Source organism: Ambystoma mexicanum, chromosome 11, assembly GCF_040938575.1.
Source record: "Ambystoma mexicanum isolate Mex_15411 chromosome 11, UKY_AmexF1_1, whole genome shotgun sequence".
NCBI classification, from domain to species: domain Eukaryota; kingdom Metazoa; phylum Chordata; class Amphibia; order Caudata; family Ambystomatidae; genus Ambystoma; species Ambystoma mexicanum.
The window spans coordinates 1344384083-1344403541 of record NC_090934.1 but is presented as its reverse complement, the minus strand read 5'-3'; the positions used below and the strand labels follow the sequence as shown (position 1 = coordinate 1344403541).

Genomic DNA, 19459 nt, shown 5'->3' with positions numbered 1-19459 from the left:
TGGCATGGATTCACATGCGAACCCTCCCGCCTACCCCTCTGCGGCTCTTCACTTGGTCATACTGCCACTTCACGTGCTTCCAAATCTGAAGATGGCTGCCAGAGGCGGTGCTTAGGTAGAGGGCAGTCATTGGCTGTGGTCAGTATGACGCAGAGACCAGTGATTGGTTATTACTACGAAAGACAGATCAGAAACGAAACTGATACTGGTTTTTTTCTTTACCGAGGATTCCCAGCCTGACGACGGGGAATATTCATGAGCATGTGAATCCATGCCAGACCCATGCTGGAGAACAACAGTTACAGGTAAGTAACTTGTTCCTTATCCTTGGGTGCCAACAGTGTCAGACCTGGGCCTCGTCTTCTTCCATCTTGTTGTTGGATGCCATGATCGGTCCACCAATTATGTGGACGTTTTCTGTACTAAGCACTTTACAATGCATTGACATTGTACATACACAACATATCTAGCATTTTGCTGAGATTTGTATACTTTGTACTTTATTGCCAATTTGCACATTGATTATGCATTTGGGACCAATAGCCTCATGTCTGGACCACAACGTAATTTATGTTTTACGAGTGTGGGATGTCTTTGTGATAAAATTGGATGGCGACATTCACTTGTACTGATTGTCGACTATTCTAATGCATGAACTAAGCAATGTATACCATTGCACCCTTGCACATAAATGATTGCATTTGGCACTTTTGCAGAGCATTGCATATTTTGCATTCTTCCGCTTATTTGCACATTCAATGTATCAAGTACCTTGATGACAATTGCATAACTATACTGGGATGCATTGCGTGTGTCACTTTAACAGAGACCGCTGACTTTTATTGCCGCCTCCTCCGCTATTTGCCTCAATTATCTGCTCTTGTAGACGGACATCTGACAGCCATTCTGCCATGTTCGCAGGTTTTTATTTTATTTTAATTTACCCGACATGTACAAGAGAGCGATAAGCAATACAAAAATATATCGAGAAGAAACGGCAAATACGCGAGATGTGTACCACATATTATGCTATGTGCTTGCAAGATTACCTATATACTTATATCAGTACACACAAGATTTCTGATGACATACGCATCGCAATGCAATCCGCTTAAATGCTACTTTCAGCACATGGTCGTTGTGTGATGTATAGAGCTTTTACTATTCCAGACGTTACAAGATGTCTGACCATTGCAAATGTAAAAATACATATACCATAGAGTTTACGAAATGCCTTGTTTGCAACCATAGAGTTTTGATTTATTCATAAGTCCTATGTTTATGTTTGGCACAAATGTGATCAAGCTGTTTGCTAACCGCGAAAGGTGGTGTTGCCTGTTTTTTTCTCTCCACGGCACCTACGATAAAGAAATGTTTGCTGTGGATGGCATGGTGTCTTTTTTTTTTTGATGCAGACCAGTGGATTCCACTGCTTTGCTGCTCCCAGGATTGCAGTCCATTAACGTACTTGGGTACGCAGTTTGTCTTTTATATATATATATTAAAGGGATCATAAGGGGAGATTTGGGGGTGTCACCACATCATATAAATGCGTGGGAAACTGCATTTAATACGGCAGCATTTTCTGACGCATTATTTTCGTCCGTGACATTATCACATAGAACCGTAACCAGTAATCATATGTATATGCAAATAGTAACCCCTTAGTACTTAATAAACAGTAATACATTTGTTAAATAGGAACAAATCGACGGTAAATAAGGTAACTGGTTGTTAATACAAGAAACACAGTAGACAATTTGTCGCAGAGAAAAATAAGAAAGAATAACATTTGTGTTAATTTAGTCTTTTTTTGTAGTCATTATATTTCTTCGTTATAGATGCATTTAAAAAAAATAGCACAGACCTTCTCCCTATTCATCAGCTATTTTCTGTATCTGCCATTCTGTTGGTGCCTTTGTCTACCAAGACCGAGTCTTCTTGTTTATATTTAGAACCAAGTGGGGCTCAAGGGGCAGGAGGACTGTATTCACCAGCCTGCAAGGAACCAAAGCCTCCAGCCTGTCCAGCCATTGATACGCACTGTGGCTGAATGGACGCTCTATCAGGATAACATGGGAGATGGAATTGACATCCATGTGAGACCCATACAGTCTTCCACAGTAAGAAGTGGGGCTAGTGGGATGTTGTGGGTGCTGGTATCGAATGACAGCAATATAATCCTAAGGTACCATTCTCCAGCTCATCGTAGAAACAGAAAGACTCCTTTGGACAACCTAGCAAAGGTGGGAGGGTATTGTGACAAATCCAGAATACTTGCCCCTTCTCCCCTGGGTGGAGCCAGCCCCTTTGAGGCTAGAAAGGTGAGCCTGCTCCGCAAGAACTTCCCTAGGCATCTGGCAAGTGGGACCTCACTGGAAGCGACTCCTCTTTAGGGGACAAGGACTCTAATTTCCACAAGGAACACCCTATGCAAGCCACCTTATCTGCAGATATGGGACTGCCTCCAGTAATGAATAATGGCTCCCTCCTTTTGTTTGGCTCCAGGCAATGCTGGATCAGCCACAACACCTGCAGGAAAAGGGAATATGCTTTTAAGAGCAAACTTGAATGTAAGGACGAGTGGATTGGAGAAGAGTAGAGCGAGCCATCCACGGGGGAAGCCTTCTGACGTAGCTACGCCTTGGAGGAGCGGAGGACAGTCGAGCCTCGGAGCCCGCAGCAATCTGAGAAGTAGAGAATGCCAGAGCGAGAAACCAGAGGCCGAGCAAGCTGACAGCATTAAATCTGCTATCCGGAGCTTGGAGGACTGTCCAACGTGGTGGCGTGACCATGGAAGCACTGTGGTGGTCCTGGGGACCGTCTAACTACTCTGACACCAATGGAACAAGGAGACCTGAAACTTCCCATCAGCAGGCATTTGCAAAGTGTGCCAACCTACGAAGATGCCGAGAGCAGGGATGCTGCAAAGTGCGTATCAGAGAGATGAGGAACAGAATAAGGAGACACATGCGAGCTCCAAACCCCGAGATGCCACCCAGGATGAACTAAGGTACCAGGGTGGAATGGAGAATGGGGAAGCCACTGGGGGAATACATTTTAAGTGAAGGAAGTTGTGAAAGCTACGATATTGATAATGGGACTTTGAAAAAGCATAAGTGCATATATCACAAGGTTCCAAAGAAAGTTAGTGGAGCTAGGCAGTGTGAGGCTTTAAGAAAACCGGAAAGAGTATCTCGTGAAGGTTGGAAGAAATTATCAAAGTGAACTGTTGAAGAGTGGGGGTATCCCTTAATGAGAGACTTTGGAAAGTATTATGAGTCAGGATTGCATATTGCGCCAAGGTGCTCAGAGAAAGCGCCTAGTGGTGAGACCCCAGAAGTGGCGATGCCTCACCCATGATAAAGATATTGCAAACCCCAGAAGGGTCGAGTGAAATACTGAAGCTCAGAGGAAGGACTGTAAGAGACTATCTTAAGCAAAACATAAAGAAAACTACTGAAGCATTACACCGTCTGGAACACCAGACCTATGAGCAGTTGGCAGGAGCTATCAGAGCTCATAAATAAGACACTGAGAACCAGAAAAGAACATCTTAATAAACATTTTTCTAGAGAATTACATTTTTGTATCTAATATATATGTGAACTAAGAGAACCCTGAAGTAAAACCTTGAGACAGAAGGCTGGAGGGAAGCACCTAGGAGAGATATTCTTTTGGCAGACTCTGGTTATTAGTATTATTGGTAAGGTCAGGTAGATTAGATTTTGGACGGATGACATTTTTGATTTGGACTTTCTGATGACAGACAAGCACCATTAGCTTGTTTGGTAAGGTAGGGAACATCTCTGTAGCAATAGGGTATGGTAGGCCTTTTCTTTTTTATTTTGAATAAAAACCAAAGAAATGTCCAATATGTGTGAACTTCTTCCGGCCCACTACAGTATGCTGTTATAATAATGTATTAAAATCTTGCTATGCCAAACTATTTGCAAAAAAATAATATCAAACAGAAAAAAAGCGAAAATTGTGATCACATTTCAAAACACAGCTAAATTCACAAAAACACATACTCTCTAAATTAATTGAAACAAACAAAACCAATTGGAAACCATTCTGTTGAAAGTAGGGTTTGATAGTGTAGTCCCTGCAACTAAGCATGTGGCTTTCTTGCTCTGGAGGCATTGTTCCTACGTAAAGTATTTGAACTCCTGTGCATTTTTTTTCCAAGCACGCTAACCTTTTGCACTGTACCTTCTGTGACGATTTACAGGATCTCGTCACTTCTCCCCAGAGGTGGGGGCCTTCCTTGTGAGGCAAGGCAGGTGAGCCTGCTATGCAACATTCCCCCTAGGGTTGGTGGTAAGCAGGACCTCACAGGTATAGACTCCCCTGTTGGGGACAAGGACTCCCATTCTGTCAAGGAACTCCATAAGCCCCTTTATGAGGAGCCGCTAATACCATCAGAGCTTCATAAAAACCATCCCAAACAAATCCCTAATTGTTATTGTAACATCGCACAAAATAACCAACAGAAAGACAAACAGAGAAGAAGAGCGTGCAAGAAATGAAGATTACTCAGTGGCTGGAAGCCAACCATAAAGTGACGAAGAAGAGCGTGCAAGTAACGAGGAGCACTCGGGAAAGAGACACAAAGGACTAAGTATGCTGGGGAGAACTTTGCACTTCCTAACAAAAAGGAAAGCAGGACCAACATACAATGTTGGTGAAAGTCAGGACTTTCAAACCTGGAGAGGGTGAGAAACCAGGAGAGTACGGGAGGTCTTCGGTTGACAGGATGGTGGCAAACAAGAAGAAAAGGAGACACAGAGGGGGCAGGGAGCCAATCTGTGTATGCCTAAGGAAAGGTGAGGTATTGGTGTGACCTCGAGGAAGTGGACCATCTGGTCCTCAAACAATACAGAGACCGCAGTGGAACGGGCTCTGTAGAGGCGCACTTAGAAACAGGAAGTAAGAAGAGATGCTATAAGCATGCAAGCTACGTGTGCAAGCTCGACCCCACAGAATGAACCAGTGATGCAAACCCCACAGTATGAAGGTAACAGAAGCAGCGGGAGACCTGGGAGGGGAACAGGACAGGACGAGTACAACAGTACTCATCATACTCGTCCCAGTGGTTGTGAATACATTAAAGAAAGTGAAGAGCACAGTGGGACTCGGTAAACCCATCCCAGTGAGTAGGAACATCGTAAAGATAGTGAAGAATCCTTTGAAATGCAATTCATTCAGCCCAGTAAGTGGCCGAAGACCAAGCAAAGGATAGAAGGTAAGAAATAGACACTTCAAGGTTCCCAAAGGAATAAGGGTCAAGACCCTATCTTGATAAAGCAAGGAACTGTGTGGAAAGAACGGGTTGGAAACCCCATGAGTAGGAAGTACCCCCTACAAGAACTAAAGGAACTGATTCATGTCATCACCAAGAACTATTTGAAGATGGAGTATTAAAGCTGTAGAAGCTGGTCCAGGAGAAGGGAGCCATTCTCCTGGGCCTCTTTTCTTTTGATGTTTTGATTAGTGGTAAGGTCAGCATAGAATAGCTTTTGGATGGAGGACAGACTATCGATTTGGACTACTCTACTGATGACTAGCACCCCCGTTAGTTTTGTGTTGGGTAGGGAAAACCCTTTTGTGTAGGGATACATAGGCCTTTTACCTTTTTATTTACATAAAGTCCAGTATGAAAACCAGTGTTTGGTTGGTCTAAAAACCTACCATACTTCCTGCTGCTGCTTGACATCCTTCTGCTCTTTGATTCTCTGTGGATCAGAAGCCAGACCATATTGTAGGCTTTCTGTGCAGGTACGATGGCAGAGAGCTCCTTGTGATTTTGGCCAGAGCTGTCTCCTGGCTCGACACGGAGCCACACAGATCAGCAAATGCAGGGGTTTCCCCCACTTCAGAGTATCAGTGACCAAGGATGTTTCCTTAGGGTTCCAAAACCCAAATGAAACAATGGAATGAATCAAGGGAGTGCCTGCTTTAGAAGACTTTGCCATTGCTTCATTATAGGGATGAAAGTAGAGATCTGTTTAGGTGCAACCACATACCCCTGCATAGAAAGGGAAAAGGATGAGGAGGCTGGCGGCTGGCCCTATAAAAAGAGGTGTGAATCGACCAATGAGGTTGTTGGTGGTCTTCCTTGCAGAGGTTACATTTCGGAAACCGTATGCTCGGATCGTAGCAGAGCCAGTGGATCCTGTAACTGGAGACCGATCATCCATCTGGCATTTGAGGAAGACTTCTATTGTTGCAATCCATGGGTTTGTTGTCATCCGGAAGACTCTATTTTAAATTGTTCATGTGTTAGAATTGTCCTGTATGTGCTTGTGCTACCCCACTTCCTTTGTCATATTTCAGAGACGGCCCTTAAAAAACTTCCTTCGACATTGACAATAACGTCATCAAGGTGATGCCTGTAGTTGAAACTTTAGGCTTCTACCTTGACTCTGCACTTACCCTTAAGAAGCAAGTCAACTCACTAGCATACAATAGCATACAACAGGCTACACCTGCAAACTGCTCCGAGCCTGTAAACCATTTCTCTCTGATACTAGTTGCATCACCTTGGCCAATGCACTCATAATATCCAGATTGGACTATTGTAACGCATTGTACGCGGGAGCTAATAAGTACATCATGGACAAATTGCAAAGACTTCAAAAGAATGCCCTGAGGGCAGCTTTAAATATCCCCATCAGAGATCACATTTCTGCATTTATAAGAGATGTCCGCGGGCTTAAGATCAATGACAGGATCCTTCTTAAAACACTCACTCACGTCGAAATGTCTGAACAACATAGCTCCACCTTATCTCGCAGAAAGAATAAACAAGAGAATTACCTCCCGCCCTATAGGATCTGCCAATGCCTACTCCCTAGAGATCCCCAGATGTAAACGCCCACTGCTGGCGGCTCTAGCTTCCCGGTCATAGCCGCGCAATCCTGGAATGCACTTCCCTTAGATCTCAGAATAGATCAACCTTACTCCAGATTTAGATGGAAAGTCCTCACCTGGATATGAACAAATGACGCCTAACCTGTCTCGTCTGGCATGGGTAATGTGACTACATTTGCCACCTAATGCCGGTCAAGGCTTACCATTCTTATTTGTGCTTATGACCAATGCTTCACCTGACTGCAATCTTGTAATGCCATATGTGACCACTACGCTCTGTACATATTAATGACTACAATCTTGTAATGCCATATACTACCACCATTCTCTGTACATTTAATGTGGCAGCAATTCTGCATATTTCCTGTATCTGTGTACCCCACCTATTATGTAACTAAGCTTTAAGCCTACTTGTCACTTTGCATCCAGCTACCTAAAGGTTTGGTGCGCCTTATCAAATAAATAAACTATCCTAATCCATGCCTGTATGTGGCCAATGCCTAAAATCCTATGTTGCTAAACACAATAGTAAAGCTGATGGACTGCTTTGTTTGTTGTTCACAGGCCTGAAGATTCTACTGCAGTGGCAGGTGTAGAGCTGACAGAGTATCCCCGTTCCAGGCTATTTACTGCCTTTGAAATGTATCGCAGAATCTCCTTACCCCAGATGATGTTGGCCACTGTTATTGGCATTGCGGGAGGATACTATATATACAAACCCATCTATGAACAGTATAACTGGGAGCAGAGGACACTGAAAAACAAAGCACCACCGGTACAAGAAGGCCAAAAGAAGAGCATGGAAAATTGATTTCTGCACATGTGTAGCTTTTGGAAATTCTACAAATAAATGTTTAGTAGCAAGGCATTTCATATTGTGTTTTTCTTTTAGTTGTAGTGGCTGCAAATGCATACAGACGTGTACTTTCCATTTCACACAAAGGCTAACCTCGTTGCAATTAATAATTTGGTCAACAGGGCAATAATAAGCACATCTTTTATGTTCAATTCCCTTGGATATTTTTCAATGATTCATCAGCAATTTAAAGAGGTACTGTAAACTATTTAGGCTTTAATATGGAAAGATACTACTTAAAACAAATGTCTTAGTGAGGGTGATTATGTTTTGAAACACCCTGAAGTTAAAAATCATGAAAGTTCTTTGGTGTGAGCCCAGAAGCCACTGTGACTAGGTTCATCTCATGTGGCAGGGTACTGTGGTCCAGTAACGCAACCAGCCTACCAGTTAACGTGCGTATCTTGCCCTTTTACGCATGTAAATATGGCAAATACGGACCATTTAATTTTGTACTGCGTACCGTGTACGCTTTGATTTATTCATTAAAAAAACATACTTTCCACCACTAGATGGCAATGTAGCATTTCTTTTGTCAGCAGCATAGCCTTCTTATGCATGATGGTGAATTTCCAACTGAAAGACCAAATCTGTGACAGCTAAGCAAGCAACACAAAGCATGCACCCTTTTAAAATGTGTTCATACCCATAACGTATGTGTTGGATAAGTTTTACTCTCTTGCAGAGGAGAAAACTAATTTTTACTCTCTTGAAATTGCATGTACGCTCTAATTTGAAAAATCATGCGTAAAATAGTCCCACCTCAAAATCTTAATCAGAGCACTGAACGCAACTGTAGCAGCAGTCTACAGTTCAACAGGACATGGCAAGTAGAGGCCTCCTTCCCATTTCTAGAACTAACCTTAAGAATGTTAAACCCATGGGACTATGCTCACTGCATGTCAATTTGACCTCCAGGAAACGCCCATAAAACCTGGTTGTTCGCTAGGCCAAGAAGTAAAATAGTGATAATGCTTTTGGTGCAGAGAATGTACCAAATAGAATTGTACTCCCCAACATACCCTTCCCAATTGACCCGAGAACCCAAGAGCTTTATTCGGGCCAAGGCTAACACTGCTTACTCTGCCATGGCCAACAAGGATGACTAACCTCAGTTTAGGTAATTCCACCCCTGCTGACAAAACAGACTCTGTCACGGTCCTCAAAGTGGGCTGGGATCAACCAGAATATGCCTGAAATCCCACCCTCCTTTATCTCTACGAGAATAGCCAAGCAGTGGACACCTTGGCCTGTCTGGCCACATTCCTTTCCTCTGTCCAGAATATTTCAGATATCCCTCCCCATTAACCTGCTCACCATTTCCTTTTTCACCTTATACCACAAAAACACACTGGCTTGCCATACACATCCTTCGGTGGAAAACCTACAAGCACCCATCACCCTGCTCACAGGAGCTTCACCTGAGCAGAGCTGAGCTCCACACAACTGGGCATGACTGCTGCCATTCCACCATACATAGCCCCTTGGTACCCCTCTGCACTCTTTGGCAGAACTTTTTGCTATTGATACGTGCAGATACTAACACCAGGGCACAGCCCTGGATACACATTCCCCAAGTGCCCTCAGTAGGAATCCCCTACATACAGACACACAGAAAATTGGTTCTTGCAATCTGCACTCAATGTTTCAAGTTCTGCGCCTTGAATTTGTGTCCTCACCCTAACATTTCTCTGCCCCTCCCACCTCTTTTTCCAGACACATGAGATTGACACAGAACGCTGGTATTCATTGCTGCATTCAGCCATTGTTCCAGTTCCCTCATTGGTTATGAGAAGGAATAGTTTAATTTGTCTGTTTCCTTTTATTGTTTGTCTTTCTTTTTCACCATTCATGCCTTTATTAGGTTTCTTCTTCTATGCATTGTCATGAGCTTTTCTTTTAGGACACATTAGTTTTCTCAGACTGTTTATATTTTCAATTGCCATTATGAGACCGCACCGGGCGGGGTTTCTGTACAATTTATGAGACCTCAGTTGTTAGGACTGATGATACATTAATAAGCACATCACCGTATCATTAAATAGTTGGCTTTAATATTGCTAACATAGCTGCTTGAGGCCTTTCGCAGGGAGGAGTCGCGGGGTTTGGACCCTTGCCTAATGAACTTGTGAATTTGAACGTGCAACTGGAAAGTCACCAGTGTGTGAGGAAGGAGGCAGTGTCACAATGTACCACCAGGACTTGAGGATTTGAGTCAGGTGATTGGATTGACATGTATTCCCATGGGTATGTCCCTACTGGGGAACTGGAGCTGGGATTGTAAATAAAGCTATGCAAGGGATTTGCTCATTCCCAAACACATTGGATTACCTAATCAATATATGAGAGCAACCCATTTCGTGAATAACTTTAAATAGTCCCAATAACAAAACAAAAAGAGAAATGAAGCAAAAATGACCTAGGTTTGATTAGAGTCATAAACAAGAAATGTAAAAATCCGTTCATATAATTTAAAAAACACTTTAAAAAAGTGACAAAGTAAAATGACGAACCGGACCAAATTGACACTAAACAAAATTCAACAGCGGGTCAAAAATAAAATTAAAGACGATCCATTTGACAGACATTCTGAATCTAAAACATTTCAAAGAAAAGATTTTTTCAAACAATTAATCAGTAAAATGCATTTGTGATAATTCAGTAATTTCATTATTCAACTTGATATATGGGATAATGTGTACCCCCTATGGTTTATTATTAGGATATTGCAAGCGAATGAGGAGTTTCTTGACCAAATAGACGAACAAGGCCAAAGGAAACTTGCAATATCCTTTTTATGTATGGTGTGAGAAACCGAGGGCATTCTCACATTTACTCTCCCTGGGTCCTCTTCTCAGGGCACGGCCATCGCTTTTGGATCCCAACCCTGGGGGCGGACAAGCGGGGGAGGATCACTTAGGTGGAGGGTCCTTGGGGATTGGGCAGAGGGTGCCGGATGGCGAGACATGGTATTCCCCCCCTTTCCTAACACTGACTTACCCTCCCTTCCCTCAGTCTTCACAGGCCATTTCCGCTCATGCCCTATTTTTCCCCAGGAGTTCCCACAAAGTACTGAGAAGACGAAGAAGCCTCAAAGAGGAATGAACACTTCCCATAGAAAACACCACTCTAGTACTGGGACGAAGAAGAGGGACTTGGAAGACTACATAGATGAAGATCAGGCCTGTCCCTTTCATTGTATTAACTATGGCCAGGCAAGAGAGACTAAGGACTCACACCTGAAACCCCTTAACAGGGCTCAGGTGTATAAAAGGTGGAGCCCACAGCTGAAAGGAGAGCATTGTCAGGAGAGAGCATCAGAGAAGCTGGTCCAGCCTGGAGTGTACCTGTGGAGGAATGAGCGCCGATAAGCTGAAGACATGCAGAGCGAGGCAGTCTGCTGAAGCGGGGCAAAGGAGCCGTGTCTCCAGTGTGCTGGCGAGATCTGAAGAAGGAAGCAGTGGAGTTTGTCGGTCCCTTCATTGTGGCTGCAGTGTGCTTTTTCCCCTGGGCAGAGGAATCGACCCAGAGTGTCTGAGTGGCAGGAGGTGGGACCCTGACCTCAACCGTAAAGCACAGTGAGAGCAAAGAAGCTGTGGGAAGCAGCAAAGTGACCTGTGAGTTTCAAGTTATGTTATGTTATTCGGTATTTATATAGCGCCTTATGTATCATTGGAATGATTTCAAAGCGCTGGTAGGTTGAACGCCCTCAGGAACTGCAGTTCAGTCAGTATAGAGAGAGAGAGTGTGGTATGGTGCGTGAATGCACCGGATATGTGTGCATCTAGTGTGGTTGTTGGATAATAGCTGCTTCCTAGCAGTAGGTGTGGTGCTGAGGAAATCAGTTGGATGTGTTCAGTCTGGAGGGTGGACATCCAGACTGAGTTCTGGCTGCGTTAGGCCTGAGGAGACGCTTAAGTTTGCCGGAATGTGCTCCGCTAGTTGTGTTTTTCGTTATGAGTATATGGAGTTTGTGGGGTCATGTTGTTATGAGAACAGCTAGACCGAATGTGTCATAGTACAGCTGTGTTCTAGTTGAATGATGGTGTATAGAGGAGAGTAAGCGTAGTAGTGTGGTATGGTGGTTATCAGTAAGTGCCTGCGATAAAGCATGAGAGTGTGCTTGATCTCGTGACGGGGGTGTAGATTAGGCAACAATTCTAAGTTCAACAATAAGTGTGAGACACCCAGACATGGTATCATTCACAAGTCTAAGTGCGGGATATGCTATCATTCACAATTCCAACTAACTGATGATATGCAACAATCATAATTCCATCTGGATGAGGCACATGTTATCATTTACAATTCCAACTGAGTGAGGGATATGCTACCAATCATATGCTATTATTCACATTTCATCTAAGTGTGGTTTGTGCTATTATTCACAATTCCATCTAATTGTGGCAATGCTATCATTCACAGTTCCATATAGATGTGACAATGCTATCATTTACAATTCCATCTAGGTGTGGCAATGCTATCATTCAAGTGATACGAGAAACCCTGTGCGTGGGCGTATGAAGGCTGAAGTGAATTACATTGTAGCAGAGTGGCTGCGTACAAGCAGTACATTCTCGAAAGCCTCTGAGACAAGAATAATGAAAGAATGAACTTGATAAAGATACTGTGTGAACAGAAGGGGGAGCTGTGAAGTGGGAGGAAAACCCTGATCGTAATGCTGTGAGACCAAGGGTGAAGCAAAAGAGGCAAATATTGAAAGCCAGCGAAATCGAATGCATTGGAAAGGGGTGATTTAAGACAACAAATCACATAACAGTGACACTTGTAAACAAAGCTTGGAAAATTAAGAAGCCAAACGAGAAACCAAGTCACCCTAGTGTTAAGCCAAGGGCAAATGGTTGCACGACCTGTAGTGGGTGGACTGTATGGTCTGTTAACTGCACCTTGACCAGAAAGCCCCAACCCACATGAAAGTGTTAAAAGGAATTGAAGAACAAGAAGTTGTCAAATACCAATAGAACTTTATGCTTTAAGAAGTGAGAATTTTAAGATTGGGCAAGAGTACCCTGAGCTCCTATTTGAATACTGTGAATCATTTGAACATTGTGTTTTAAGTAATGAGTATTCTAAGCTTGGGGAAGAGAACTCTGAGCTCTCATGGTATATTGTGAATCAGTTGTGCTTTCCAGAAGAAGTGCTTTAAGCTTGGGCAAGGGAACCCCTGAGCACCTACATGAATGCTGTGAACCAATTGAACTTCGAGCTTTAAGGATTAAGTACGTTAAGCTTGGGGAAGGGAACCCTAAGCTCTTGTTGAAGATTGGGAACAACTTGAACATTGTATTTGGAACAACCAGTGTTTGAGCTTGGGAAGAATAGTTTAAGCTCTTGTTGAACTTTGTAAATCCAGTGAAACATTATTGGAACTGTATCATGAACCTGGGGGAAGGGAACCCTGAGATACGTTTGTTTGAACTGTGCAGAACTTCGGGAAGGGAATCCCCAGAACATTTCTGTTGGAACTGTCTCGACTTAGAAAGGGGGCCAAGAGCAAACCAGGAGCTGGACGAAGCTCAGAACATTAGTTTGAACACTGTTATTTGCTTACTGATATCCCTACGCTATGTTTAGTATTAGATGTGAGTGTAAGCATAGGGTTTTGACATGGACTGACTTTTGATTTTGACTGAAGGACATAGACTTTCCTTAGTTTGTTTAGTTGGGGAAAAACCGACCAACGTTATAGAGCAAGCTAGGTGTTAAACCAACCCAAAGACTTTTTTTGCAATTTAAAGTTTATTCAGATATAACCAACAATGTACCACCAGCATTGATCACATTTGTGTAACATGCCAAAGAAAATTCTCTAGTGCCTTATCGCCCCTTGGGACACAGCAAAACCCTCTAGAGCTTTGCTGTTACAAAAAACACTTGAAAAATGAAACTGTGAAACAGCTTTAAGATAATCAAAACACAACTGAAACTAAAACAACATATATCCAAGGTTAGCCATAGTGAATATACAATCAGGAGCAACACACAGTCTGTAGTGCATAAGATGACGCCAATACTGAGTCTGACATCACAGATCATAATAATGAAAAAGACATTTTATGAGGCTTATGGTGAATATTAGGATGGTCGTGGTCATTCACAAAAGTTATGACTTAGCCCCAGTCAGCCACAAATTGTGCCATTTACCTCTGCATTGCACCATCTGTCTTGGACATAGCGGACACATACCACACTCGTGCCCACCACTCCTTCATGTTAGGCACAGCCTGAGATTTACACTGCTTTGCAATAACTAGTCGTGCTGCCACCAAGAAGTGAGTAATTAACCTAGAGCTTCTGGCATTCAGCTTGTAATGACCCTGAGAATCTTTGTTTCCCAAAAGCAAAACTAAAGGGTCAATTTCCAGTTCGAGCCCTGCTATGTCTTTGTTCTGGGCCACCACTGCCCGCCAAAATTCCTGAATGTGGGGACAGCCGCCCCACATGTGAAAATAGGAGGCCCGGGAAGCACCACACTTCAAGCACTGAGGAGAGAGCTCAGGTGAAATTGTGGACCAGCGCTCTGGGGTGAGATACCAGTGGTATAGCAGCTTTATGCATTTTTCCCTAAGCTGCACTGACCAGGAAGTCTTATTTGCCCTCGTCCAAATGTTGTACCAGGCAAGTTTGTCAATGGGTCTCCCTATGTCCTCCTCCCATATAGCCATGTACCCATGCAGGGGTTTAAAAATGGTGACCCTCACCCCTCTGTTTACCAGACCCAGGAGATTGCCAGCGCCTATAATGTAGGGTAGTCACTAAAGCGTCCTGCTCAATAGTGCAAGGAAGGCATGGTATCAACAGTAAGACACAAGTGACCACAGTTCAAAGTTGTTTATTAAACTTAGAAAAGGGTTTGAAAAATGCCTATGTAATCCTAAATCTACCAATGGAAGCAAGCTATGACCATCAAATAATAACACAGTGCTCGTAGTGTCTTGTCAAAAGAAAAGTGCCTATACTAATAAACCTATTGCCCATCCCTACCTCTAAATACAAATAGTGTGAGAAACAAAGTTATGAAAAGAAAGAAGTGCTCACAAAATTATATGTTAGAATGTTCAGGCCGTTGGCCTCCCTTCCCCATGTTTTCAGCACGTGACAAGGCGGTACACACTAGTTTAGCAGTCTCTCGCTTCCCTAGCATGAAGATACTGTTCAAGCATTCGCATCATTGCCTTCTGTGCCCAAGTCTCTTTGCCTTTCAAAGCCTGTTGATTCAGAGGGCCTGATGCAACAGACAAACAAGTTATTTTCCTTAACTTTCAGATTATCACAAGAACTCAACTTCTCGGGCGATTCGGCATTCACCTTGGATCCCCCTCAGCTAGGCTTGGATCCTTTCAACACAATGTTGGTACTTTATTTATGCTTTTTGATTTCTCGTAAAGTATTCTTTTTCGGGTGACTCACGGTTCACCCTGGATTCCCCCTCAGCCGGGTTCAGATCTCGCATCCCCCTCAGTCGGGCTCAGATTCCTTTTAACACAATGTTCATAACTTTACACAAACTTTGCAGGAGCAAAGACTGAAATGTTCAGGGGAGAAAAGACAAAGTTATTTTTGGAAAATTAACTTTGTCATTTCTCCCTCGAACATTTCCGCCACAGGCTTCCAACCCCAACTCCCTCCGCCGGGCTCGGACCAACTTCCTTCACGATTTGATCAACTATCGAAGACTTTCGAATGTGCACATAGTTTTTCCTCCTCCCATTGCAGGACCACTTAGATTTCACAATTCTTTGTCACATTTGCCACCTTTCAGCTGGATACCTAACAGATTTTCGGATGAGCACCCACATGGCGCCAGACCACTCTGTCTACGGTATCGTATCTTGTCTTCAAAGTTCAATTTTTCATCTGCTGATTTAATTGGGCTTGCGTCGCTTGCCACATAAGCTTCAAACACTGTTCTCTTCAGTTTCCACTATACAATGTTGCCGCTGGCAACCTTGACTTCAACACAGGCTGGTTTGGGATCAGTGTCCCCAACTCACCGGGTGTGCTGATCGACTGGCGCTGCTTTGTTGTAGGCACCAAGGACAGTACCACGGCAGCAATCTATTCTCCTCGCCTTGACTATTGATGCGGGAGAGCCCCGGGTACCTCTGCAGGATCCTTTAGCCTCGATTTCTGGTCTTACGTTTCTTGTTCTCAAAGGTTCATGAAAGTAACAGTCTTTCTTTCAAAAGGTCAAGGGCACTTCCCTCCTTGCAATCCTCTTCGGTCTTGCCGTCTTTCGCCTTGTATTAAACTGCCATCTTGGAACTGCTGCTTCCTCGTGAGCTTTGCCTTGCTCAGAGTGTGCTTTCCTGCTCCGTCTTTTATCCGTTTGAGGAAACCTGATGGTGAGTCAATGTTCGGTAATGTTCGGTAATGTGACAGTATAGCTTTGCATATAGAACAGGACGTTGTCTGCATAGAGCGCCAATTTATGGCACTAACCCACAATGTCCACCCCATGAATGTCCCCTGATGACTGTAATAGACAGGCCAAAGGCTCCATAGCTAAGGGGAACAGGAGTGGGGACAGTGGGCACCACTGGCGCGTTCCCCTACACAAACCCACGGACCAAAACCAAACCCCTTTAACACCTTAGACAAATACTCACAGTGAATGCGGTCGAACGCCTTCTCAGCTTCGATTGATAGCAAGGCAATTGCATGTTTATGTTTCCTAGCCCCGGCCGAGACGTCTATTCAACATCTTATATTGTCAAACGCCTGGCGTCCGGGCGCGAACCCCATCTGATATGCCAAGAACAACCCGGGCGATACAACGGCAAGCCAAGTGGCTAAAACCTTTGGATATATTTGAAAGTCATAGTTAAGGACCGCGATCTGCCTGAAACGAGCATAAGGCGGGCTCTTTATCTGTCTTGGGGAGTAGCGTGGCCTTGGATTTGCCCATCGCGAGTGTTATATTTCTTGACTCTTTGAAAGAATTAAACAAGTCGACCAGCCGAGGAGAGAGGTCACCTGTCACAGCGCCTCCTCCGTGGCGGGTCAGGAGAAAGTGGAGACTGCGTCGCCATTAATGCTCCATCACGTTTCCCTTAGAATGTGGCTTAGCGGACCATGCATTTCCAACATGGCAGCTGCCACTGGCTTCTTATTCACTTCGGCTCCCATAATCGTTGCAGTGCAACCCTTCTCCTTTGGGCCATACGCTGCAGGTTTTCCTTCTTTTGAGCTCACACTCTGCCTTCTTACTTGTTCCTCTCATATTGACTTCGCCTGATCCTTGCTTGATTGCTGCCTCCGGCTCACTCTGCTTAGTGCTTCACTAATCTCTTGCCCTTGCTTGCCTTTGATTTCCTTTATTGCCTTGCTGTGTCTGCGTGGCACTTGCAGGATCCTCTCCTGCTGGAAATTGATCGCTATAGTGCACCTGCTGGGCAATCTTCAACTCCCATTTTTTTTTATTTTTTTTTTAGCCTTGTGGCTTTTTCTCCTAACTGGCTGTTCCAGAAGGTGGTCCTGTGTTCAGACACTTGCTCTTGTGATCCAACACCTGCTGTTCTGGCATAGTGACTTCCTTCCATGGCAGACCCTATCTCTACAAGGAGAGAATAACCAAGAAGAAGAAGAACGTAAGGATACCACAGCAAGACCCTTAATCTTCTTCATCATTTGACGCCTCGGGTGAGGAGGAAGGGGTTTTGACAGTTTGCAACGCCAGAAGACAAGCATGGCTATGGCCAAACAGGTACAAGAACTGCTGGCAGCTGTACAAGGTTTTACTTTGGTGGTACAGACCCAAAAGACAGAAAATGACATGTTTAAACAACTAGTCACCACCAGGGAAGTGCATGCCATGGATCTACCTTCCATCGTATTGGCTTCCGGCAAATACGATGGTTCCCCTAAAAGACTTTTAGGAATTCATAGACGCCTGTGTGGTCTACTTCGCCTTTATATCTTCAATTTATGCATCCGATCACTCCTGTGTGGGATTAATAATTTCTAAAATGACAGGGAATGCACTTGTCTGGGCCACCCCGCTAGTCACAGTGGCTAACCCTATACTACAGGATTATGGGGCCTTTCTTGCCTTATTAAGGCAGACATTTGAGAGGCTGGAGTTTACGTATACAGCTTGTGAGACCTTTTTGGATAATGGACAAAGATCTACTGACTTGCAGACTTATGTCTCCTCTTCCAAGCGCACTGTTTCATAGAGGGTTATGGGAAGACATCAAGGATGAGCTGGCTCGAATCAACAGACCTACTACTTTGTCTGACCTAGTTTCTCTAACCCTGCAGATAGATTATCGCTTAATAGAGCGAAGGTTGGAGAGAAGATGATTCTGGAACTTCTCAAACCCCAATCCTCATCTCACTCTTCCTTCCTCCTCACCTGAAGCTTCATCCTTGAGGGAAGATCCTATGCAGATAGGAGCAGCTAGGGTCCACTTGCCTCGGCGGCAAGACAACAGAGACGAGAAAAAGGCCTATGTATGTACTGCGGTTCATACAACCATCTATTGGGAGACTGTCCAGGAGTCCCCTCCGCCCCCCAGGTACTCGGGGAAACAACAAACCTCGGGTCTAGAAGGGAGCAAGCCCCGGTCTGTGAATCTGAGTCCCTCTCTTTGTGCCTCTACCTTCACAGTTCAAACAGACAACCGACTGATGGTAGTCAAGGTCCATTTAGAAATATGAATACAGAATATCGAGACCTGGGCCTTGGTAGATGGTGGAGCCGCAGGAAATTTCATGGATGTACTAAGGGCAAAGAAAGAGTGAATTCCGTTGCAGCATCGACAGGAAGACCAGGCTGTTGAAGGAGTCGACGGATGGCCCTTAAGCTCCGGTTTAATCGCCTACAATTCTCCTTCGCTCAGCGTGACCATTGGCAACCATAAGGAAACTTTGTTTGGACATAATCAGAGCAGCCATTTCCCTATCATACTAGTGATACCATGGTTGAGACTACATAACCCTACCATCGACTGGACCAAGAATATTCTACAGTTGCATGCTGAATATTGTCTCAATGGTTGTCTTCAAGACGTTCTGGAAGTCTCCATACTGGCAGACTCGTGCTTCCAAACAACCACTCTGACAGTGAACAGTATATCACCCCAATATCAGCAATTCAGCGATGTCTTTCAGGATAAGATTCCTAGAGACTTACCCCCCCCCCCCCCCACAGACCTGAGGATTTCACGATAGACCTGTTGCCAGAGGCTCTATTTGGACGCATGTACACACTTGCTATTCCGGAGAAGAAGGCCCTTGGGGAATACCTTGATTCCAATTTGCTCAATGGGTTAATAAGACCTTCAAAGCCTCCGGCTGGGTCCTCTTTATTATTTATTCCCAAGAAAGAGTCAACCGAAACTAAGGCCATGTATACACTACAAGGGCCTGAACAGGGTCACCATCCGGGACAGGTACCCCATGGTCTTCTCAAAATGACATCTCAGAGGAGCCTATCACCTTCTTCAAACTAAGGCCGGCGACGAGTGGAAGACTGCCTTTCGGACACCTTATGGCCATTTCAAATATAGGTTTTTTTTTTAAAAAAAATATTTTATTGATTTTATATTTTAGAAAACCAAACAACACACAACACAATACAACTGTTAATTACTTACAGAAACACAAAAGAAATTACGAAAAAACTCCCCCCACCCCCCATCAAGCCAGAGCCGGCTCCCTTGTATCCTCAATCGGGGCACCGTCAGGTGGAGCATTGTCCGT

The 19459-nt window shown here is 44.1% G+C and overlaps 2 protein-coding genes across 5 annotated transcripts in view; both read left to right on the top strand.

Annotated features, from left to right (window-relative positions):
• PIGBOS1 (PIGB opposite strand 1) overlaps window positions 1-7744 on the top strand; it is a 106954-nt gene extending 99210 nt beyond the window's left edge. For 3 of the 4 annotated variants that reach the window (XM_069624874.1, XM_069624876.1, XM_069624877.1), the window contains exon 2: window positions 7441-7744. In XM_069624874.1, the coding sequence (XP_069480975.1) occupies window positions 7517-7687 (171 nt within the window). In that variant the 5' untranslated portion in view covers window positions 7441-7516 and the 3' untranslated portion in view covers window positions 7688-7744. Of the gene's footprint in view, window positions 1-1304; window positions 1473-7440 lie in introns of those variants that run through there. The other variant, XM_069624875.1, reaches the window with a different exon arrangement.
• RAB27A (RAB27A, member RAS oncogene family) overlaps window positions 1-19459 on the top strand; it is a 538796-nt gene that overhangs the window by 99188 nt on the left and 420149 nt on the right. The window lies entirely within an intron of this gene.